This window comes from Sciurus vulgaris (assembly GCF_902686455.1).
Source record: "Sciurus vulgaris genome assembly, chromosome: 1".
NCBI classification, from domain to species: domain Eukaryota; kingdom Metazoa; phylum Chordata; class Mammalia; order Rodentia; family Sciuridae; genus Sciurus; species Sciurus vulgaris.
Genome location: NC_136461.1, coordinates 49,864,122 through 49,890,346, shown reverse-complemented (window position 1 = coordinate 49,890,346; position 26,225 = coordinate 49,864,122). Strand labels below are relative to the sequence as shown.

Genomic DNA, 26,225 nt, shown 5'->3' with positions numbered 1-26,225 from the left:
GACCACAGCACACTTAGGTAAAGTCAGATCTCTATTTTTCTTCTCTCTGGTTGTTTTTTGTTTGTTTGTTTGTCTGTTTGTTTTTGTTTTGGTGTGTGTGTATTTTTTTTTTTTTTTTTTTTTTTTTTGGTACCAGGGATTGAACCCAGGGATGCTTAACCCCTGAGCCAAATTTCTGGCCTTTTATTATATTTTATTTAGAGACAGGGTCTCATTGAGTTGCTCAGCGGCTCTCTAAGTTTCTGAGGCTGGCGTTGAACTCCCGATCCTCCTGCCTCAGCCTTCTGAGATGCTACCATCACAGGCATGTGTCACTATGCCTGCCCTTCTATCTATCTTTTTATCTTTCTTTTCTCTTCTTCCAACTATCTTTTCTGCTTATTTTGTCCTTTGGTGAACTTAATCCTCATTCAGAATAATCTTGTTTCCTTGAAGTAAATATTTGCTTCAATTCTGCCCAATGCTAGCACCCACAGTCAGAAAACTGTTTTAGGCAGTGGGTACTTGGGTCGAGGGGTGCAGAATGAATCCTCTTGCTAGAGGAGGGTGGCACTGGTTTGTACCTTCCCAAGGACTTCCTGTCATGGCAGACTCACATGCTTCCTAGGAGTCAGGAAAGATTAGACTGACAGGGAGAAGAGTAGGGAACAGTGACCAGCTGTCACTGCCCTGATGCTCCAGCTCTTCTCAACAGGCACAGGAGAGGACTGTGGTGAGGTCAGGGGGTGAACCACCAGTGTGAGGATGGGCCTTGCACTCTACATCTTGCACGAACATCCCAGCCCTTGTCTGTCCAGCTACCCTCCTGCCTTCATGGGCTGTAAGCTCTTAGAAGGCAAACACCATGTGGTTTGCTTTTACATTTCCTTTATCACTTTGCACAGAGCTTGGTGTATAATAGATGCAGATCTATACAACAGGCTTTCAGTTAAATTTTATAGAATATTCACTCATATAGTACTTTAGAGTTTTCAAAGTACTTACATATGTACATATGGATACATATGCATAATATTTCTTTAAAGTGTTATGGTTTATTAAGTATACTTCAGATATAGTAAAAAGACCCTACCTATAATGCCACACCCTGTACTTTGCACACAGCTAGTATTCAATAAATGGTAGTTCTTGTTTTCTTATCATCTCATTTCACCTTTTCAAGGCTAAGAGTTAGGAGGCAGTGCTGTTTTGTTCCTTCTAATGTTTACATATGAGGAAGAAAAGATTCAGAGTAGTTTGCTAAAAATCCCTGGCTTGTTCATGGTAGAATATAATAATTATAGATTTTTTTTTATCCTTAATTTGTTCTCTTTCCTCTTTAGAATAATTCTTTTTCTCTTATTATCTCCTCTCCAGCAAGGCCTCAGAGATTACTGTGATTGGAATGAAATTTGCTTTAGAGCTCCTCCCTACAGTAGCTGCCTCCCAGCCATACCATGAGCCAGCACTTCGCTACCGCAGCCACTGGGCTGCTGCTGAGGATGGAGACAGGAACAGGGTGGGAGGAAGATTTCACGTGTAACCTAACATCTAAGCTTTATCTCTTTCTTCCTTCCATTCTAGAATATTTACACATCCCCATTTTCAAACATGAAATTAAAAAATTTGGAGATTTGGGTAATTTATTTATTTATATAAGGCCAGCTGAAACGCTGCATTTGTTTTCCTGGGAGCTTCTGCATTTGCAAAATTGTGCATCTGGGTTCTCTGATGCAAGTGCAGCTACACTCATTCCCCTAGCAAATGCATGCTTTCTGAGAGCCTCATCACATTCAAAGGACAAGATAAGACATGTGTGGTCTCCATCTTATTAGTTATTTATTTATTCAACAAATATTGATTGAATGGCTACCATGTTGCCAGGTACTATAATAGGCTTTGGGAATAAAAACAAAAATTTTGTTGATCCTGCTTTTATCAGATATGTGAATATGACACACACAACCTAAAACACATGTATATGAGAATATTTCTTTTCTTCTAACAGGTAATGCTTTAGACTCTACTTACAAGAGACTGTTTTAGGACTAGTTCCAGTGTTAAAAAAAAATAGACTTGATAAAAAAGATAGGGCCATTTTTGAAGGGTGGTTAGAGTGCTCATTTTGGAATATAACTTTCCTGTTGTAACCCTTTATTTAGGTGAAATTTCTCTGATAAAGAACAGGTCCCTTGTTAATTAACCAATGCTCCCTGGCACACCAGCCTCTAATGAGCAGGTGCCAATACTAAAGACATAATGGAAAAGAATGGTGTCACAGAGAGGTGCTTTCCCACTGCTCTATAAATGCAGAGGAAAAGCCAAGACATTGATCTTATGGCAATGCTCTGTAACAGTGACCATTCCCATTATGGCAGGAGATTGTGGGAGATCTAATCCTTTTCCCCTAATATATGCTAGCGCAGCAGAGTGTGCATGATCAATGCACTACTGCTACCAGATTGCTGCCTTTTTATTGGCACTGATAATGGGCCTCCTGTGTGTCTCAGCCAGAAGTCCACGTTGGTCAACTTCCTCAACTCTCACAACTGATGGATGACGGTGGCAGTCAAATTAGACGTGGCAGAGCTGTGAACCAAGGGAACCTAATATTTGATTTTTAAAATTAGAATGAACTAACATAAGTCTGCATAATCCAGCTGTGCTCCTAGTGGATGAGACACTGAACCCTAGCTCTAAATGCCCTGGGCTACTGACTGACCAGATGTTTATCAAATATTCTTTTACAGGTGCCTTTAAGCAATTTTTTAAAAATGCATTTATTTAATAATTGTAATAAGAACAGAGGGCATAGTATTAAAGTACTTCATTTCAACCTTCAAAAATGAGAACAACTTACTTCATGGGAAAATTTTTATCTCTGAAAGAAGTTTATCCCTGAAAATATTTTTTTAAAAAATAACTACAACTAAATTTACTACTTATTTCTACTTATCAAATTTGATTTTAAAAACGTTCTATGAACTGCTGGAATTTCTAACACTTTGGCTAATGAAACTGTGTATTCATAGTTTTATAATGCCAATATAATTATAATCTATTCAGATGTGCATATGAATTATGATTTAATATATTAGAATTTTGAACATTTTTGTACAGGAGAAAATTTCAGTAGCGTCTCATTCCTGCATTCAAATGCAGTACTAAATTTCACTGTAAAGTGCTATAATTTCACATCTTTTTAAAAAAATAATAAAAAATTAGCTTTACTTCAGACCCACTGAAACTGACACACACGTTTGTGCTCAACACAGACTCAGTCTCGAGTCCGGATGTGGGGCCACCTGGCAACCTGGGAAGCCCACTAGACCCTTGGGAGAAGTCTTCAATTTCAGGGACACAAAGAAACTGAGGAAGGTTCACAGGACAGCCAAGGAGCTGCTTTACAGCCAAGGAAGAAATATATATGAAGAAAATTCAAATTTACACATAACAATTGAAAGGCTGAGATATCAAGTCTTATGTTTAAGTATATGAACATTTTTCAGTTGGGTTATGATCAAAATCCACTTTAATTTCCATCTTTTTAGGAGACTGTCCCCACATCTCCAGTCAGATTTAATACTGCTTAGCCTTGTCTGCTTTCCACTACCATCAGCTGGGTGAGCTCTGTCTCCCCAGTAATCTTGCTGAGGACGGTTCACATGATCATAAGCCACTAACTTTATAAAGGACTTTGGTTTATCAAACTTTGTGAGAGAAATGGGGCCCAAACAAGAGTAGGTAATGACTAACACTTGAGGACAGTCAGAGGTTTGCCCTTGGAGATATGCCCTTGATGGGAATCTTTGTATCCACTCTTGGATGTGCACACAGTTGGCACTCGCTACAGGTTCAGTGACTTGGCTTGACTTCAATTATAATGATTAGACGACTAGCCATTCTTCTTCATTCAGAGGCACTGAAACTGGAGGAATGTGAGAGATATGAGAGAACTTACTTTCTTTCTTTCTCTCTCTCTCTCTCTCTCTCTCTCTTTCTTTCTTTCTTTCTTTCTAGCACTTCTAGAAAGCGCTTCCCATTCAACATTGGGAAGAAGGTCAGGGAGCACCGTGTTTAATGTTCAGTGGCTTCCAGAGAAGATCCCTGGGGTACTTTCCATACCTGAGTGTGCAGAAGCATCGCCTACAACTCTTGTTGAGATTCTGTGGTTCAGGTGGGGTCTAAGATTCTGCATTTCTAAGAAACTCCTTGTGGTTCCCAGGTCCTGGTACTCAGATGACCCTGAGTGACACGGGTCTAAATTGTCTCATATAGGTGTTCCTTACATGTGTGTAAGAGAAAATGTGAGCAGAACAGAACCTTGAAAATCTTCCAACATAAATCAGAGAGGTTATCTAAACCCAAAAAAAAAATGTTTCACGAAAATTCACTCGTAAGATTCCTGACAGAGTCGTCAAAAAAATCATCATTAAAATTATCTTAAAAATAGTTATATTTTTACTGGCCAATAATTGTACATATTTATGGACTATAGTGTGATGTTTTGATACATGTATACATTGTGTAATGCCCCAATTAGGGTATTTAGAATATCTATTACCTCCAACACTTATTTCTTTGTGGTAAGAACATTCAAAATCCTCTCTGGAAGTTTTCTTTTCTTTTCTTTTTTTTTTTTTTTTTTTTTTTTTGTTAAATATACAATATAATATTGTTAACTCTAGTCACTCTCCTGTGCAATAGCACATATTCCTTCTCTCTAACAGTGATTTTGTACCCTCTGGCCAATCTCTCCTCCATCCCACCCTCCCTTTATTCTTCCCAGAGATTGATAACTATTATTCTATGCTGTAACAACTTAAAAAACAAAAAAGTCTGGTACACGTAAGGAACACCCTTTAGGACAAGGGATACTTTGTAATACAGTAACACAGTTTGATATACTACTACAGGGCAATGGGTCCTTGGCTAAGCCTGAGACATCATTTTACTTTCTACTCGCTAATAACTGGATTTGACTGAAAGTCTGCAGATCAAAAATATAATAAATATTGATTCTGAAAATACTACTGGTAACAAATTCTGCTTTTAAGTTTATTAAAAGCACCCAAAACTCTCTGCCTTGTGACTTCATTCATTCAATCAATATTTATTGAGGACCTATTGTGTGTTACATACTGTTATGGATAGCAGGGATACAGTAGTGGAAAAGACAGACTTAAGTGCTACTCTTGTGGATCATATATTCTAAACAATATTAGACAACAACAGTACAGAGAGGTGTGAAGAAAGGAAAGCAAAGTTATGGATTATAAGATGAGGGAGGGAGAGTCAGCAGTTATTTTAGATCCCTAAGGGTCTTCATGTTGAGGCATTATTTGAATAAAGACCTGAATGCCAAGAATTATTTGATGTTATAGTGAAAATGATAGATATTTCACCTTGTTAACAGTTGCTTATACATAGTGTTCTATATGTGTTCAGTAGCCCATATCCCTTCCCAGGTTGGGGTTGTATGATAAGGTTTGGGATAGGGAAAATAGGGGATTTTCAGGTCTTTCTGATGAGTTATTTATTTATTTATTTTTTTAATTATGTTTTTAACTTAAGTATAAGTCCAGGACAGGAAACTTCAACATGCAAGCATAAACATTTATGGTAAATGAGATTATTGAGAACAGAAGAAAAATTTTATACTCTGAGGTCAGCTATGGTTTGAAATATGGCTTTTGGATCCACAGATTGACTATTTGTGTGGGTTTGGGCAAGTCACTTAACTTTTTATGATTCTCAGTTTTCATCTACAGGGAGGCAAAATCATTATATCTTGCATATTTTAAAGGAGGCTATTGAAAGGAAAATTGGTACACAGTAGGTACTCAATTATAACTAGAGTTTTTACCATACATATGAAAGCACACAGAGTCTGACCTCATGCCGGCGCCTGCCTGTTGGTTTCCTTCCTAGTTATTTGCATTATCAGTTTCTCAGCAATTTTTCATTTGTACAGATAAACAAGAGTTGATGGTATGTGCATTTTTGCTTGATAGAATTTCATAGGACTCATTTCATCAGTGCATGATTAGCTTCAAAGCTTCGAATCTAACCCAGCTTCAAGATAACTGGGAAATGAAGCTAAGTGGAGGGAACAAACGCAGCATTGTAAGAGAAGCAAAAGTCAGCCCGAGGTTGTCTGATGTTTTCAGACTAACATCATCTTTAATCTCCTGTGCCCTTCTTCCCAGATAATAAGAGCTGTGCACCAAAAGTGCTGAGATAAACTAATGGGGAACAGGATACTACGACAGACGTTTGAAAGAGCCCATGTAATTTACTGCATGTCTGGTTTGTTTTACTTTCCAGAGTCTTCCTGTTACTCAAGGAAAAGTGTCTCCTCTGGCAACCTTCAGCCCTCTTTTGGCTGAGGAGTCCTGGAAAGGCGGTGGAGGGAAGGTACCCAGATGCAGAGCTCTGAGGGGGAACGAGCATAGGCTCTGCTTCCTGTGTCGCATCTGAGGTATAAACAAAGTTTCCTTCCTACTTGTTTGAGAGAATTATTCCAAAAGTAGGCAACCAAGAGGCTGCCGGTGCATTCACATATACATAATTCCCAACATATTTCTGAATGTAATTTACATGAGTGAACCACTAAAAGCCTCCTACTCAATTAACTGTACCCCTGGGGGAAAGCTATGCAGGCCCGGATAAGTGTGGGAACAACATAAAGGTGTTCTCTGTGCCAAAAAGGGGATTGGGCTTGATGGAAAATCCCCAAAAAAGGACCATCTGGCAGCATAAATTATCCATTTAAAATGGCTGGTGTGAGTTAATGACACCAAAGTCACCATGAACATGTGCAACATCCTTCAGTTGAGTTTTAATGTCCCCTCAGGCCCTGTTTCAATTATGACTTTCTATGCTGAATATGGCCAAATGTAAATTTATCCGCTGTCCCCCGCCCAGCCCCTACAAACATATACCATGAATTGCATTTTTCTTTAATGAAATGAGGACATACAATGGACAATCGGGGTGGGGGGGCGTTCTAGAAGAAGATCAAGAAGGAGGAGGTAGAGGAGAAAGAAGAGGGGAACAGAATATATAAATATATTCCGCTTAAAGAGGATTTGGCCATTAAACTTGAGTTAATGACTACAAAACATACAGGTATTCAGATGTTCAAATATATGATCTTTTTTTGAATCAATGCAAAGACAGAAATAGGAATTATTCTGAATAAAAGAGTCAGTAGGCCAAAGTACTCTCCAGTCAACCCATGCTCACGACCCTCAACGCACCCTGAGAAGTTTGGGTAGGGGCTGAGGGAGCAGCCTCGGGGGAGGAGCCACGAGCACATCAACACAGAGTGGCATCAGCAGGCATGAAGTGCATGGGGGTGACACTCGACCACAAATGCACAAACCTATATATTTGATTCTGATTTCCACTGAAGCAGGTAAATTGGCTAGGACTAATTAACCTTTTACAAAGGGTTCAAAGAAGTTTTACATCTTTTAATTTTTTAATAGCACATAAACTTTTCATTGGCCCTATGCTGAGGTCATGCTGACGATGCAGGTAATGGCAACGAGCCGTCAGCGTTTTGTCCTCATTTAGGCTGGCTTTATTTCTTAGCCACTTTAGGCAACTGACGTGACTGGAGGTGCAGAGTAAAGCGGAGGTGTGACCTTCAGGGAGGAACCACCCCACTGCGAGTGCTGTGCTGGTAATAATTAGAGAAAGAAGGCACTGGAGGCTAATACCACATCCCTGCACCCCCTGATCCGCTGGGTAGTGATCTGTTTATGTGCCTGCTTCCCACCCTTGACTGCAAATTCCTGAAAGCAGGATCCATAGCCTCCCCATGCAACCTGGAGTTCCCAGAACCTGGCATGGTGCATCATACAGGAAGATCCCAAGGAAGATTGCTGAATGAGGGAATGAGTGGGTGGGAGCGTTAGGCAGAAGTGAGGCAAAGAGAAATGTCTGCATTTTCATAAAGGCGGAAAGATGAAAAGACCCCAGGCAGTAGGGCCTGAGGTTTTTAAATTTGTTTTTAATCATGCACAAAAACTAACTTGCAGAAGGAAGGATACACACCTGTGAATGTTAAAACTCGTGTAGATTACTGTAACCACCACCACAATCAGAATAGAGAATACCTCCATCATCCTCCAAATCTCCCTTCTGTACTCCTTTATAATCAGACCCTCTTAGGGTTGTCTTTTGAAAGAATGTGAGGGAGGAGAGAAGAGAACCAGGATTTGAAGATGAGGGGGTTGGTTCAAAGATTTTCTTGGTGCTTGTCTGCTCTTGCAGGGAATTGTTCTGAGACAGGAGTGGGGAAAGATGGTCAGAGAAGGTTTTCCATACTTACTTTGCACTGGGTGTAATTCTTAAATGGATTATGCATATTACCTTACTCAATTCTTAAGAGCACTGAAGCAGCTATTACTGTCAGTTTATACAAATAGGGACATGGGCTCAGAAAGGTTAGGTAAGTTGCCCACAATCACACAGGCAGCAGAAGCTGAAGTCAGGATAACACACTGGCTAATTCTAAACCCCTGACTCTCTCCTCCATACCCATTGGACTTGTCATGTTGGCTTGGAAGGCACTGGGAAAAATTTCCCCTCGCTCACATCAAGGTCAGACATTGATTAAGGTTTCAAAAAGCTTCTGCTGTTAGAATCATTCATATTACTCTCAAGACTCCAGAGCCAAGACTAGACAACCCCAGGAGGCTGGACCAGCAGTCATTTGCCTCCTTTAGTACAGATGGACATAAAGATAGCTGTTGCATTACAAAAATGTTCACAACGATATCCAGGAATAGGAAAAACATAACAAAGGACTCTCATTTTAGAACTCCAAATGTAACCTGCAGCACGAAGAACTTGTTCTCCTCCCTAGTGTTACCTGGTTGAAAAGTTGATTGCGGGCTTCTGTCATGATTACTAAAAAATAAATTTAAAAAATAAACCAAGAGGTATGAAGTATAAGAACAAAAATACTATATTCCCAGCTTCTTGGGAGGAGGAGACAGGAGGACTCCTTAAGCCCAGGAGTTTTAACCTCTTTTCAAAAAACAAATGGACACAAATCACCACCAACCCCCAAAAACACAAAACCAAGAGCCAGTGGAATGCTGGGTGGTGGTGTGGTTGAAGACGTGCGCATAGAGAAGCCACATGCCATTCCCACTTCAGGGGAGGTGTTGCTCAGCCTGGTGCCTCAGATCAAGGTGCAAGCACCCGCTCCCGACGACTGTCTGAGCAGCTTCTCTTCACTTTCTCCAATGGCACGGGAGCCCCCAGCCTCCCCACCCACTTACCTGGCTCCACTTCATGCCACCCGCTGGACTGGCTGCCGCTGCCTGGGGAGCGTCCTTGGCCTGTGTAGAATGGCTCCTCACCAGGACTGTCCATCTCATCCTCCACAGACTTCAGGCGCTTCGTGGAGCTGGAAGAACAAATGCGCGCGTGTTTACGAGCCGTCCAAACCACCTTTCTCTTGGACATAGCATCTCAGGTTGAAAGAAGGCCGAGGGAGGAAGCAACCTGGCAAGTGTGCACAGTTCTAGAACTCTCTTTAGGCTCTTGTTCAGTTGGGTGAGTCACTGGAGGTGGAACGAAGTCTGGGGCCTGTGTTGTTCCAAATGTCTGCGTTTGTTTTTTATTGTCCCTCAAGTTGCTGCTGCCACATCCTGTGCCTTTTTGCTTTGAGGAACTGGTGGCTGGCTCCAGCTCCTGTCTCCACCTGGAAGCAGTAAGCCCACGTGTTTCCTATCTCCACGGGTGGTGGCTGGGGCTGGCAATCTGCAGTGTACCTAGACATCAATTCTATTCTTGCTGGCTCCCCAGAAAGGGGTTTTTAAAAATAGGGGTTCATAATCCTCCTAAAAAGCTTTGACTGTTTCTCTTTTCTTCCTTTCTTTTTTGTACATTTCCTCATCTTCAACTTGGATTTTTGTTCATTCAAAAAGTACTTACTGTACAGCTAAGTAGCCCAGGTATTGATCTAGACACTACAGCAAAAACAGTGAGCAGAACAGAATAAAACAGGCAGAAGGAATGCATGTCCCATGAGAATGAGGGATATGGATGGCAGCCTGGTGGCTTTTATGCCATTCGACTACCCATAGATTACCAAAATGAAGTTTTATTGCATTAGAGTAAAGACTTTATTTTTTTTTTTTTTTAAAGTATGACTGAGGAACTTCCAGAATATATCTCATTTCCTCCAGTGGAAGGACTGGATTTTTTTTGCCAGTGGGAAGCTTCAGGAGTGAAAAAGTAGTGGCACATAACCTGCTGCTGTTCTTGTTCCAGCTGCCTCAACGGAGAGGGCCACCAGCACAACAGATCTCATACCTGGTGGGAGGGCTCACTGGGGAACCGCTTCCTCACATGTCAGGGTACAGAGTTGTTCACAGGCTTTATTCATCAAACACTCACTGTGTGCCTCCTACGGGCAAGGTGCTGTGCTAGTGCTGGGACACAGAGAGAAGCAGATGGGGCACCTGCCTCCATGAACAGAGGCACAGCAGTCAACGAAACTGCTCCAAGAGGGACGGAGGTATATGGGGGGCCCATGTATAGGGAGGGGGCTCACACAGCAGAGGAAGGGAACAGTGAGACTCCTGGAGGCCGTGGAAGGCTTCCCAGAGCTGTCTCTGAGTGTGGGGGAGACCAGGAAGGAGACAAAAGTGCAGACGTGCAGGCCATTACGTGACTGAAGCACCACTCGAGCAGCTTGTTGGTTCTGGAACACTCAGATCATCCCATACCATTTGCAAAACATTGTCTCAAACCCCGTGTTTCCTCCAATCTTCACACCTCTCCTTTACCTCATGACACCCTCACAATCCACAAACCTAAATGTCTCAGGGGCCCTCCTGGACCTGGCTCGTTCCAGATGACTGGGCAGCACCCATTCTCTGCTGTGCCCATGGCACACAGGTGACCAGATGCTTCAAACACCCCTCAGGAGGGAGATGCATGTCAGACAGAAGGAACATCATGTGACATGCTCAGTGTGTCACAGTTAGAACTTTCAGCTGCTTGCCCGGCTGAAGCTGAAGGAGGGGCACAAGGGAGCAGAGGGTGGAGGTTACAGAAGAAATGGTAGGTCTGGACTTCATCCTATAGCAATGGAGACTCCCTGAAGCCCTAAAAGGAGGGAGTGACAATGGAGTACAAAAGTGACTGATAATCGTGCAGACAATGGACTTAGAAAGGAAAAGAAGGGCGTACAGTCTAAGGCCTCAAAGACATTTAGAAACTATTGCAAAAATCTGAATTTGAAAATGTGGAGGGCCCCATGTAGGCAAGAACTTCTACTTATTAATGTTGGCATTCCAGTATTCTAAGCTGTTAAGTTCTATTCTCATTAAATTAGAACACAGGAAGGCAGCATAACCTACATGCTAACTTAATAACCAAAGGAAAGTCCTTTAATAGTTCATTTCATGTTCTCTGTTTAGCCTTTCTTGAAGCTCAGTGAGAAAGAGCCACTTGAACTTTTCTATATTTCATACAAAACTGTATTTAACAGAAATTCTTTATGAGTGGGTATACACACAAAAAGTTCCTTCCAATACATAAAAGCCAGAAAAATCTGGTCTTTCTAAATGAATTTCTACTGTTTTCATTCATTGGAAAATGCAAATTACATAGTATATTGCTTCCCCTTCTTGTCTTAACAACCAAGAAGCTCAGGGCCAAATTTAAGGGACAATTCTTGGTTAAGGCTCCTGACATAATTATTTTGCCTATCCATTCAGGTTGTGGCTTACCTTTGTATATGTAATATTACCTGTTAGTTTTAAAATTGAAAGCCATTTGAAATTGTTCTGAAAGGAGGAAGAAAAATTCCCTTATGTATCCTGGCAAATAAAAGACGTGACCTGTATGTTCCAATGGGATTGTAAGATCTGCAGGGAAACTGAATATCTTTTTATTAATATTATTTTTAAATCTCTAGTGCCCACCACTGCATCTGGCTAGCCACAGATGTTCCAAAACTGCTGCCTTGGGCTAGCTGCTTAGAAACTGGCCACACTAGTACATGTGACAAGAATCTAAGCATCATGGCTCAATGGTATCAAACTCAAAAGGCCAATTCCATAGTTCATCATTATCCCATTATTAATATTTTTTGGAGTTTTTAAAGCTTTTTACTTCCTTGGTATACTTTAATTTCATACCCACGCAGATACGAAATCCTCAAGGTAGAAGATGCTATAGGTATCTGACACCTTAATTTGAGAGCAAGGACTTTCAGGAGCTGATACAGGATAAATATCTAGATGTATGGAAAGGGGGTGAGCAAAGATCTGGAATTGAAGAAAGGCAGCAATACTGGGCAGGGCAGGGCAAGTGGGGGACTTCCAAGGCAAAGCTTATGGACTTCACACACTTGATAGTTGGTTTATCTTAATAAAGTTCTTTAAAATTAAAAAAAAAAAATACATATATTTTATCCTGGTTTTTAAACTACCCTTTCTATGATTTTAGAGATGCCTACCCTGAAGCAATGCAGGAGCTACAGCAAATACAAATCAATGTCCTTTACTTATTTTACTTTTAGAAATGAATTTTCTAAAATCAAATGTCCTTGATTTTTTTTTTTTTTTTTTTTTTGCTCTTGCCTTTCTAACACACAGATTCTATCCTCCCAGAAACATCTGAGGAGAATAGAAAAGCACCAGCGAGATAAGTTCATTAAAAATAAAAAAAGGGAGGATGGTGCTCCTTGAAGGGTTACCTCTCTTCTAGTGTGTAAAATTTGTTCCTGTGTTCCTAGAAATTCTACCTAAAAATTAAGGGGAAAGTAATACTTTAATTCCTAAAACTTGCTGAATTCTTGCAATATGGCAGGCCTCAAGGCCTTACTTTATATTCACTGGATGGTAAAATGCCTCTCTCCTCAGTGTCCACAGTACCCTCAGAACTGGACATTTCCATGCACTAGGCAGTCTCTACCGCTAACTAGGCTGTGAAGATCCTGGGAGTTGCTTCTGTACCCAGAGTGCTGAGAATAATACCCTTGGGGTTTAACAGCGAATTGGGAGAGCTAGATACTGTTCTTCATGGGACTAAGAGTCCAGATGGGGAGCAAGGCAGGTACACACCTCAAAGACAGCAGCAATAACTCAAGGTGGCAAATGGTAAGTGTCAGAGAATGGTGGAGTTGCCGGGTACTTCTTTTTTAGGATTTCATGTTCAACTGGTTAAGTGCCAGTGCCAATCCCAGTGAGATTCCATATGAAAAGGCCAGTTATGTGAGTTTCAACAGACCCCAGTTTTAATGTAAACTGTGCTGTCACTGTGACCTTGGGCAAGTTATTTAACTTCTCTGAGCTTTGTGCTGCTCCACCATTTAAATGTAACATTATCTATGTTGTAAACCAATGATCAGGTATGTAAGGCACCAAATACAGTGTCTGCAGCAGACCAATTAATACTGGCACAGCACAGACAAACCTTGATTGATGAACTTTTCTAAATGGAAATCTGGGAGATTCTTCTGGGCACATTTTCTAACCTGTACACAGATAATTTTGCTGAGTCTATGTATTCAAAGAATTTTTCTAAAAAAAAATCAACCTAAGAAGAGCCTAATGAGAGTAAAACAAACGTATTACTGAGTTATTAACTACTGATGGGGTTTATAATTAGCTCCTTATCAGGGTTAGTTATTTGCAGAATACAAGAATGACTCTAGCTTTTTAAATGACATTAATAACCAGCTTTCCACTCAGAGAGTCACAGCAAAAGATAATAAAACATAGCTGGAGAAGTGTGCGGATGGATGGGAGGTGAGGAACACTGGGAGGTACATGGGACATGTGCAGCACACATATGAAAAACAAACAGCCCATAAACTTTTAAATTAATCACTGCCCACAAGTATTTGCAAAGCTTTTTCATGTTGACTGAGAGCAGTTACACACAATGTCTCTTCCATCAGCAAACATTCAAAATCCTCAAAGTGTATTAACACCCAGACGTACTCACGATCTCTTTCTTCTATTACAAATGCATTTTGGATTTGAGAATTATTATTTTTTTTCCGAGGAGCTGATACTACAGTGAATTAAGGGGAACATTTAAACATAAAGGATGCTGGTGGGATCTGGCTCTACTTAGCAGGTATTTCTTTAACTGCCTTCATGGTATTAGAAATGGTGAAGTTGATTTTTTTTTTAAATTAACGATGTTCAAAATGCTGTGTTTAAAGACAAAGTAAGACTCTTTACCAAGGAAAATTTCTATAATCTGGGCATTGTTTTAAATCATAAAACTCTGGTCTTGCTTTAGGAAAACTATACCTTTGACAAACATGTTTCTGCAAAGTACACAGACATGAAAGATTGTTCTGCACCATTCTTTTCTTGTCACAGTCCAGTGCTAAAGCCAATTTGTAAAAGAATACTGTGGGTTTAATGCCTAATCCCTTCCCCTCTGGTACAGGTTATCTGGAGACAACAGGATCTTGCATTTGGATTTTGGCTTTGTGACCCAACTTAAGGAGCTCAAGAACTCTGCAACTGAGATCGAGCTGTGCTCTTCTGCTTCACTTTTTTGAGGTCTCCTGGAGCATCAGAGGCTATAGTCTGGCCTCATCCTGCTACCCAACTGTATTTGCTTTTATTTCCTCACACCAGGATATCAAATAGGTTCATTGGTTAGTGCAACCCCAGTGGACTGGATTTTGAGACCTTCGGAGGAGGCTTGGTAGGAAAAGAGCAGAGACTAAGCTGAACTATATGCGCTGTGGGCAAGGGGACTAGGCTGGTATCACTGGAGTCCGCTTCCTTGCTACAAGCCAAAGCATACCTTTGCAAGGAAAATGCTTACACTCATTACAGGCCCTCCCTCTGTGCCTTGGCCATGTTCTCACACCACCCAGAATTCCATCCCTTTCTCTTCCTTCTCATCAAGCCAAACCAACATTCAGAGCTGAGCACAAGTCACACATTTTGGGCAAAGTCTCTTTTAGCCCTTGACACAAATTTAGCTCACTGTTTTTAACTGTCCAGTAGGTATGCAGGTGTGTACACATGCTGTGTATGTATGTGTAGACATATACTTTTTTTCTGCTTCATGTGTGTTTGCTTTGTCTCCCCAGTGAGACTGACGGCTTGTTAGAGCTGAACCCACTTCTTTGGTATCCCCTATTATTATCAGCACATTGCTGAGTGCCTCGTAGGCCCAGAATTAAAATCATGAAACTATGTGGCATAACCTCTTTAAGAGCCACTGAATTACCTCGTAGAGGATGTGCTGGGTAAAGACCTCCTCATTGCTCCTGGACTCATGCTGTAGTATGAAGAACTTTCCAAATCTGAGAGAGAAAAATTGGGGCCAGTTCCTGCAGCTATTGGTGCTAGAATGAAAAAAAAAACAAAAACAAAAACAAAAACAAAAACAAAAAAGAAGAAACATCAGTTAAGTTCTGTGAATAGAAGATCAATGAGAGCCTATTTCAGTTTTTCATTTAGCACCTTTCCTTTTTGCAGTTATCTGGGAAGCTTATCCAAAATAATAAGTAATCAACCCTGACTTCAAAGGAATGTTGACAATAAAAATAGTCTACACCAGAAAGGCGTGTTTTTTCCTATTGTACCTTTCATCTTTTCTCTTTTTGTAATAGTCAACTGTCACCAACGTTACAATATTGCTGGATGATTTAAACAAAAACGCCTCTCCGTGTTTTGGTCTTAAACTTTTATTGAATGAGTGAGCAAAACATTCCCTAAGCTTTTCTAACTTTGATCCTGACAACTTCTCCTCATCTGTATTTTGGAAGTCTACTCTGAACTTTGGTGAGAGGCACCCATACCTGAAGTCTTATGAAGTGAAATACATAATTCTTCCTCACTCTGAATCACCTGAGCAGCCTGCATACCTCTTCACGTTCATGTTTGTCCCCCTGGTAATTTACGGCCCACACCCACCACAGTTTTTGTAAGTAAAGCTTTACTGATGACTAGCACACCTGTCATTACGTAACATCTGTGATTGCTGTGCCTCTACGATATCAGAGAACAGCAGCTGCGACACAGACCATATGGCTCACAAAGCCAAATATATTTATTATCTGGCCCCTTATAGAAGTATTGGCCAACCTCTGGTTCAATTGTGATACTGTGTGATTTTCAAAGCTGACCCTCACTGAGATGTGATTTTGTATTTTCCAAAATGTCCTTGAATTTGTAGATGCCTTGACTACAGCAACTTTAAAAATATTTGAGTGACTAAATAATAACTACCAATCTCATAAACAACTTATTGTAAAACTATCATGAGACTACCTTAGTGCAAATAATCTCTTTTTTGAAAGATTATGCCAAAGCAGGGAAAAACAGATCCATATATTATCATATATTGTACAGAGTGAAGCCCTTATATGTAGAAATGTAAATAAGTTAAATACAGGTTAATATTCATCAGAAGAAAGGATAATTAAGAACATCATGAACCAGGGGTTTTCATTCCCGAGGGGCCGTGCTGGGTGAGAAAGGTACCTGCATAAACAGCTCTAAAGGGGAAGTCTGGCAAATTAGCTTAATGACAATCTGAGAAGTCCTCTGACAGTTACTCCTAAATTGACATGGCTGCAAAGAAGAGGGTGTCTAACCTAGCGTGGGACTAAGGTTCAAGTGAGTAAAAAGGACTTGGAAAATGTTGAGTCCTGAGAGGGATGCTGATGAGATGAGGAGGATTTATGCAACTTGGAAGAAGAGAGAGTTTCTCCATAGAAGAAACAGCATGAGGTAGGAGAACATGAATTGTTTACTGGATTTCTGACAGCCTCATGGGATCCAGTGTGTGGGCATGGCGGGCAGGGTGTGGCTGAGCTCTGGTCATGAGGGCTCTGCCACATTTCTTCAGGCAGTGTGGATTTGAATCCAGCACGTTCCCAGGTTTGTAAGCTCTCAAAGCACGTCCCCACACCACTGAGTAGAATGCTGGGTTATGTTGCCAGCATCTGACATAATCCCCGACACCAGGAGGCAGCAAGTAAGCATTCGTGGAATGGACTCCAAGCTGCCTGAGTTTTATCCACTGACCAGAGGAGAACCAGCAATTCGTGGGAACGCCACCACTAAGTTTGCACTGACAGTCTAGAAATACCACTCCATTACGACAGGAGGCAGGGAGGTGGAGGGTGGCTGAAGGAAAGACTTGGTAAAAACAGAGAGGTCACTGGGGTCTTTTAAACAAGGTGAGATGGGGATGGGGTCTAAGCGCAAAGGATGAAAGGGAGCCTGATGGAAGTTACTCAGAAGGGAAGGTGTTGACTGTGGTAATAACGGGATTATTCTCAAGATTACTCCTCAGGAAACCAGATGGAGCATGGTGTGGTAAGGGAACCATGGAATCAGAGGGTATGAGACCACTTATTTCTAAGAATAAACACTGAGTGGTTTGATAATAGCAATAACCAAACCTTAGTCACAACTGTCATTACATAAGAACAGTCACCACTAAGAAATGGAAAACCCTGAAGTCCACATACACTTTTTGAAATTCAAGCCCATCTCTCAATGACAGTTTCTCAGGGAGGAGGGACTTTGGGAAAAATCAAATGAAGTATAAACAGTTCTCATTAGTAATGTCACTCCATAATTTTCTTTGTAGGTTAAATTTATTTCAATAATTTCCTCTTCTAGTTCATGGCATTTTGTGTATGCTTTGTGGCTGCCTTGAGCCTCCTGGAGCCCAGAGTCACACCTCTCCTTAACTAATGAAGAGTCAGGGACAAGGCCACTCAGTGACAAAGGCCTGTACTTAGTTTTCTTCACAAATTTCAGAGAGGAGCTGAGGCCTCAGCTGGGTGGTGAAGCTGCTTCATTCCCAAGCATGGAGGGAATGGCAGGATCTTCCACAACCTCGCTCTTGAGAGGAGAAGGAAAGAGTGAAGTGTGAAAGAGAAGGTCTAACCCGGACCAAGGGGAGAAATTTGAGGCCCTCTGCCTAGGGATGAACATCAGCTGCATTTCTATTGGACACTTTACCTATTGCATGATCTATCCTAGAAAAGGTTCTTTTCTTTCAATTGTCTTTTTAAAATGTTAATAGGTAAAGGAACAAAAATGCAATGTAAATACGGTGGGCCTACCTCAGACAGATTTAAAAAAACAGTGGGCCCACATAAATGATCCTTAGCCTGCCCCTGTTACTTTTTTTCTTTTATTGCATTGGGGGTGGGGGTACCGGGGATAGAACTCAGGGGCACTCTACCACTGAGTCATCTCCCCAGCTCTATTTTGTATTTTATTTAGGGTCTCACTGAGTTGCTTAGCACCTCACTTTGTTGAGGCTGGCTTAGAACTCAAGATCCTCCTGCCTCAGCCTCCTGAGCCACTGGGATTACAGGCGTGCAACCACTGCTCCTGGCCATTGCCCCTCTCTTTAGCTCCTGTGAGCTGCTTTGTGCACTGCAATGGTAATGAAGCAAATGGCACTAGGTGGCCCAGCAGTGTGGTGCTACTGCCCAAACTGCCTACTAGATTGCTGTGGGTGACTGAGAGCTTGGCAAAGCTTGGTTTGTGCATATCTTGAATTTTAAAACATCACTAAGTTTCTGAAATGAGAATGAGTTTCACACCTGGGTTAAGTAATCCTACTAATGCACAGACACAACTCTGCCTTCTTCAAGGGGTCTTCACAAGGGAACACAGCCCTGCCACTGCCTGGGTGTAGCTGTCGTGTGGAGGGTCAGCCCATTGGGATGAATTCTGACTCGGTGCTACTACTCTGACAAAGAGAAGATTCACACCAGAGGGTAGGAGTCCCTTTCAGAGTGTCCCTGCACTGTGCTCGGCATTCTCAGTGTCTCCAATCTAGAAATAGGAGGACGAGCCTTTGATGGGTCATGAATTCCCGAGGTGGCTGCGGGCAGGCTTCTCTGAGTACCTATGAAGCCATATTTTGATGGGCACTTTATTTATTACTAAATTGAATCCTCAAGTCAACCTTTTCAGAAAAGTACATTTTCTAAATCAAGAGAACTAAGCCTCAGACTGAGGTTAAATAACTTGCCCTCTGTTACAGAAAGGCAAAAGGGAGTCAGTGTTACAATTTAAGGATGTCTGACTTGGGCCTTTCTGCACCATACTGACTCTTCTATTAAAAAATTGTCTTCAACTTGAGATAATAAAAAAGGCATACGGTGTCTCAGTCCTTGAGACTAAGTTTCCAGACTAAGTGGAACACTGAAGTAATACCTGAACATCTAACACAACGTTGAACATGCTACATCTCACAGGAGAAACGCAAAGAATGTGTTGGGAAAATTCAGAGGAGTCACTGATCCCACCAGCTTGTGAGATCAGAAATTGGTTGATGCCAGGAAGATTGGGTACTTATCCTGAGCCTTTGAAGGTGTGCAGGTTTAGAGAGAGGAGATAGGAGAGGCTTTCGAGGCAAAAAATGGCAAAGCCTACGTTTGGAGATAGGAAGTAGAGCGAGTGATCTGTGGAATCCATGACAGTTTCTGAGCAGGGGAATGATAATGGTTGAGTGTGAGGAAGAGTAGCAACAGTATACAGAAGGCAGGAAAGAGGAGAAGCCTGGAGCAGAAGGGAATATTGATGCAGGCAGCCTGGGGAGAAGGTAGGAAGCCTAACCTATGCTGTCTGGAAAGACAACAGACGCTTTTTACAACAGACACCTGGTACCTCCTCCAGACAGTCAACAGGCCTAAGAAGACTTACTCCCCAGTGTACACTCTGAAAGGGCATAAATAAATGATTGTATTGTTTTAGCAAATATATCAATTAGCTGTATATAACACAGTGCACTTCTTTCTAGCTAACAGTAGTATTTTATCCTTTTTTTTTTTTTTTTTTTTTTTAAATTAGGGAACTAATAAAAGTTGTGAAAAGGTAAATGATTTGTCCAGTGTCCCTTAATTTCTGGCCTGCCCAGGATATCATGTTAGGCTTCTGAGGCTAAAGAATAACTGTCTACTGGTGGTTACAGAGATTATGTGGATCCTGCCAATCAAATGTGGGGACATTAAGGAAGGACTGGACCAACCGCAAGATTTCTCTTTCTGTTCTCCCATATATTGTGAAATTTGATCTTGCTACATTGGCACCTGGTGATAGGCTTTATCAATTTTAAAACCCTCAGATGTAATATTTTCTCCCTAACTAGAGTGGTTTGCATTTTGAAGGCTCTAAAGATGGATATCATGGGGGATAAAACGAAGTGCTAGTCTGGTACTGTGAGAGACTGACTATACTGATCAGTGTAGTCAGCCCCATGCCCCATGCCCACCAGTAATCCCCTGCATAGTTTGGTTAAGCCACTGAAACTCTTGGGTCTCATAATTCTAATAGTATTTATGATAAACATGAAAAACACCGTTGCTACCACCACCTACCACTGCCACCATCATCACCATGACAATTTATTAAGTACCCATTATAGGCCAGATGCTGGACTAAAAGTCGTAGCACATCAACCCATTTAATCCTTCCACCACCACGAGGAAGGAACTGAGGCACAAAGAGGCTAAGCAACTTTCCCAGGTCACAAGCTCTGAGGCCATACCACACGACCTTTAATCTTGTAGATCTCAGAGCTGCTTTTGTGTTCCTGAGCAGCTCACTACAGTTTTGTGTACACAGTTAATGATCAATAAATATGCTCTGAATTAAGGAAAGTAAATAGTTATTCTCCCCCTTAGTCCCCCTAAACCTTAAACCATACAAAACGATACTCAGATTTCTATAAATGTGTACAAGGAGTGAGGACAAGCTCCACATTTCTTAAGAGTTATTGCAATGATTCTGGCCTGAAGTATCCTGTTCCACCAAGGAGTTTTTCTTAAAAGGTTAACTTTTGGAAACTGTGTCTTTAGATGTTATTTCTAGTCATGCACCCCCTTCCTCTTGTGAGTAGAACATTCTGTGTCATTTCTTAATAAATGGTTTGCTATTAAGGAATCATTATAGTAATGTGGGCTATTGGAAGAGAGGGGTTACTTTAGTAGCCAACCCTCTTAATGACCTGCTCCTCTGTACACATTAGTAGCTGGAGAAGGTTGTGGTTATTGAACTTCTGCCATCCACCAGAGACAATCTGCTCAGGCTTGCATTGTTGGAAACAGAGGACAATGGAAGAAAAATGCTATCCGAATTTTCAAGTTTCTCTGCCTGAGAAGTGAGGGTGCATTGGGTTTATAACTTGTCCAACAGGAATCATCTGGGAGCATTAACTAAATGACTAGTGTGTCCAGTGTATTGCTAATGGCACCTGTCCTCTTGGGCTGTATTCAGTAGGATTCAACACATATCTATGAAGCACTTTCAATGGCCCAGGCATGGTTACCGAGGCTAGAGATACGTCAGTGGACAAGATATGTGAAAACTCTTGCCCTTGTGGGGCTTACAATTTAGAAAGTAACCCTCATAGCAGTTCCTCCCTCAAATCTGCATGGCCACTAAGTAATAGGAAATAGTGGCAATAGATCCCTTCCCCAGGAAGACTATCAGGGTCTAGCACTCAATTTCCACTTACAAAATAACTTAAAAAAAAAACCCAAAAAATTGAAGTTTGATTTTCTTCAGATTCCATGACACTCATGGAGACTTTGAGAGCCTGTGCTTTAAGCCTGGCAGGGGTGGGGGCAGGGAGTCCAGCCACAGCACAGAGTTCTATGGACCCAGAACAATTTAGTGTTGTTTTGCATTCCGGTGGCAAAGATCTTGTAAGAAAGTCCATGTCATTGGCACAATAGGAGTGAACATGGGAAAATACTTGTTCTTTCCATCAAAGGCATAGTTGTAAAATGCACAATGCTATGAAAACTCAAGCAAATCTGGAATCATCGTTAAAGGGAATTAACTTGAAAAGTAATTTATGGTAAGAAAATCCAAGTCCTTTGTTATCTTCCTTTTACTGTAATATGCTTCCTGAACACTGCCTATGAGAGAGGGCTTTTATAAAGAAAAAAAAAATAAGTATAGTAAAATTAACTCATTTTATCAATTTGTGTTCGCTGCCAGAGTTTCCTGACTGTGGCTACAAGGGGCTGTAAAACTGATGAATTTGCATGGAAAAAGAAACCAGTGTAAGTAATTTGTGTAAGAGGTAACACGGACATAGACTGCTATAATTCAGACACCCTGCAGATAGCAGACTGCTGCAGTGTGAGCAGTTATGGGTTAGAAAAATGACCACACTGCAGTCAGTCTGACTTGAATGGAAATCAATCATAAAGGTACTTTCTCTGCAGCTTCTATGCCACAGTCTTCAGCAACTCCTTTGCCAAGCAGATTTCTGGTTTGTAAACCCTGTGCTGAGTTCCCTTTTCTACCCTTGCTTTCTAAAAGATCTGACCAAATGCAGGTTAGGAGTATGGATTTCCAAACAGGAACATAAAAGAAACACACTGAACTAAAACATGGATTTCCCTCTCTGTGAAAATGAGCTTGCCTGCTATTAAAAGATTTAAGCAATGCTTTTTATGAAATGTAGCATTAGGTGCCAAAAGTCAGCAGAATGTTTTTAACCCCCTGAAACTCATCTGCTAATGGACAGACCACCACACAACCACAACTTGTGGACACAAAGAGAGTGTGTGTGTTTGTGTGTGTGTGTGTGTGTGTAGGCAGGAGGGTAGAGGGAGACAGAGTAATTATTATTTCTGATAAATTGTTTCAGTTTTATTAAAACAGGAACAATTCACTAGTACCCTCTTTCTGCCCCACTCCAAATCAAGAAGTTGGTTTATCTTTGACAGATAATTATTGTGAGTTTAATTTGTAAACCATGCATAGTTGGGCACTTTATTGCCATAAAGAAACCCCAGTCTTGGATCTCAAGAAACTTAAATATGTGCCCTAGAGGAAAGAACTTTTCCTGCTTCTTTCTATATTCCTCTCAGCACACAGCATAGGTCATTTCATATATTACATATGCAGCAAAATCTTGTTGAACTGGACTAAAATTATATGAGCCTGTTAATGAAAAATAGCTAAGAATGAATATTTATTGACCTTTTATTATGTGCCAGGCAATGTGCTGTGTATTTCACCTGAGTGATCTCGTTTCATCTTCACAGGGCCCTCTGGAATATGTATTTGTGTTAGTATCATTTATAAATGAGAAAAATCAGCTGTGAGGTTTAGTAATGTGATCAATATCATGCAGTTAAATAAGTAACAGAGCAAGAATTTGAATGCAGGTATTCCTAGATTATCTGTCCAAAGAAACAGGGGTAAACCCCACATGTCTGGTCTCCCTGTCTTTTCTTTGTCATGAACTACTAGGGAGAGGAATTCAATGAGATTCAAATAGAAATATAATCTTCACTCCCCACCTGAGTGGCAAAAGTTCTATTCACTCTCCTCCTTCTCACTTCTTTGTTTTTACAGATCTTCAGTGTGAGGAGTGTCAGCCAGAGTTCCACTGGACGTAGGGCCCTGACACTTGGTCTCGAGGAGCAGTCACGGAGGGGTGAGCAATGCTGACTGATCTCCTGCATTAGTGGCTTCTGCCTTTGGGACTGAAATTGATTTTCTGCATTTTAGAGTATCATCTCATCTTGGCTTTTGGTTGAGGTCAAATGTGGTACCCGTCTAGTATAGACTACAGCCTTAGCCATGGGATTCAGTCTTCCCTGACAAGGGATGGATTTGATGGTCTTTTCACCATGATGATCTATAAACCAGGGATGGGCGTCTACCCATGAGCCCCTTTGCCAAGAATGCACTGGGGACTATCTGACCATTAGCTCTTAGGAAACAAACTAAACCAATGGAGCCCTTCCCAACAACATGCTAATTCAGCTATTTACAAAAATAATCATTTTCAAGAAGAATTGTTTAATTTAAAAAAATTTTTCCTATCCCATCACTGAAGAATCCTGGGTGTTAATACATACTCTTATTAAGCACAGGCTGGTTTTGTTCAGTCCTGGTAATTTGACTTAAAGTGTGGCTTTGCTGAGTGCAGCCTCCATCTATCTCACCCGAGACATGTCTACGGGAACACCACCTATAAGACTCTCTAATCAGCAGGAGTCAGAATAATACATTCCAGCCCAATCTCAACAATGTCTATGGCCTTATTGTGGGGTAATAAGGAATTTCTGTTAGGCTTTTGGAAATCACACACACACACTTAAAATGCCTTTTAGTTCCCCACTGTTACTTATTGGACATGAATATTTGCTTTTTAAAAAAAATAATAATAAAAGAGGCTTTTGAGCACATAAAGTTTTACTAGAAAGCACTTTGTCAGTAATGACCTCTAGAATTATTGTTCATAGTATGAGTAAAAGTGAAGTTTTTAAATACTGTAGACCTTAGTACTATTTTTAAGACTCTGATACAAATAATCAAGGCCTGGCAGACCATTTAAAAAAGTTGTAATTGTCAGTGTTAGACTGAGAATTTTAAAGTATCTTGTTGCCCATTATTCTGGGTAGTTTCCAGAATAATGCAGAAATAAAGGCATTAGATAAAAATGTGAGGAATAAGAATTTTCTGGCTTCCCACAGCAGATGCATGAGGGCTAGGATTGGTGTGCTCTTGTTCTATTAGAATCATTAACTCTGAAGGAGTCACTATAATGTCTTTTTCTAAATATATTAATTATTAGAACATACTGCTAAAATTGGTCTTCCTTAATTTATACACAGACATATTTTAATAATGTTGCTGGCAGTGATCAGCTCCAGCATCTGCTCTAAGCACACAGTGAAAGATCAGGAGCAGAGGCTTCATTCAGGAATGATCATTATAATTGCTATTATTGAGCATCTACTATACATCAGACACTGGATAATTTCTTTCTTAATCCTTATAACCCTCCTGAGAGTTAGTACTATTTCAGCAGTCAGACTTAGTCTCTGCACTCAGTTGGGACTTGAACATGTTCCCATCAACTAAATGATTATAACCTATAAGGAGGACACAACTGAAGAGTTAAATATTGCCTAAAGTTGTACAGTTAACAAGTGGCAATGCTTGATCCCTGACTCTATATCCTGAACTATTTTGTGATATCATGCTGCCATCTTGAATATGGATTTTATATGTAGGAATCATAACCAATGAGTTACTTAGAAAAGATCAGAGATAGATGAACACAGGAATAGAGACCATGACAACCAATTTGTGTGTCCATCAGGTATCATGTGTTTGCCTTTCCCTAGGTCAAATCTTTGTAGTAAGAGTGTTCCTAGTCTGGTTAATTTACTGGGAGCTTTAGCTGAGAACAGAAAACAGAGAACAAAAGGCCCCCAAATCCTGCCATGAGAACTCTTACTGCCAGCTCTAACCAGAAAGGTGGCAGGAGCTCAAGTACAACAGAAAGGTCCAGACCTTCATGCACAGCATCACCAGAAGCACCTGCTGATGTCATGAGCTCCCTTCCTGCCCTACTTCTAATTTCCGGCCAGCACAGTGGCCCATGATACAATGGTCAGGCTCATATCCAGCACCAGAATCGTGCACATTTCAGTTGACAGGGCCGAGTTAGCTGAGGACAGTGTCAGCCTAAGTAAGGGTGGGGCTGCCTCTCACTCTCCATGGGTGAGGAGGGCAGGAGAGGAGAAATGTTTGGCCACCCATACTGCGCCCAGCTGAGACTCTGAAGGAAAGGTAGTCTGATGAAAGGATTCATTTCTGCCAGGCCATTCCACTGGCTGCCAGTTTGACTCTCCAAATATTCATCCCAAATATATCAAGGAAAAAAATTATACAACAAAACATCCTTCTGAACTAATTTAATTTCAATATTTATTTTGAAAATTTATTGAATTATAGTAAAGGAAACTCACTAAATTAAGCCAGTCAGATTGATGTTTTTCTTCCTAAGAGTGTGGCAACATTTATTATTGTATCTTTTCATGAGGGGTTTATTAAAAGTAGAAAATGAAACATTTGCAATGCCATAATATATTTAGACTAAGGTGGTTTGGACAGGAAAAATGAAAAAAAAAAATATAGATAGGGCTAGACAGCATTTTCTACTATGTAACTTAACAGATTTTCTTTAAAAACTGTATATTGGAGATAAACATTATAATTTTTTAAAGGGCCATCCACCCTTCTGTGTGCTACACCCCATACCCTCATTCCAGGAGAGAGGAGGTGCCACTGACTTCTACAGACACAAAATGTGTGATGTTCATTTTAAAATTACTAGTAGAGCCTGCTATTGACCATCTAATTATGCCGAGTTCCATTTATAAACATAGCTAACCACTAAGTTTATGGAGACTTTTTGTGCTGCTTTAATAGGATATT

At 40.8% G+C, this 26,225-nt stretch overlaps 1 protein-coding gene across 5 annotated transcripts in view; it reads right to left on the bottom strand.

Annotated features, from left to right (window-relative positions):
- The window catches only part of NFIA (nuclear factor I A), a 357,286-nt gene that overhangs the window by 87,897 nt on the left and 243,164 nt on the right, over positions 1 to 26,225 (bottom strand). For all 5 annotated transcript variants that reach the window (XM_079103807.1, XM_079103806.1, XM_079103808.1 and 2 more), the window contains 2 exons: positions 15,220 to 15,337; positions 9,279 to 9,406 (listed from right to left, as the gene is read on the bottom strand). In XM_079103807.1, coding sequence (XP_078959933.1) covers positions 9,279 to 9,406; positions 15,220 to 15,337 — 246 coding nt within the window. The remainder of the gene's footprint in view (positions 1 to 9,278; positions 9,407 to 15,219; positions 15,338 to 26,225) is intronic.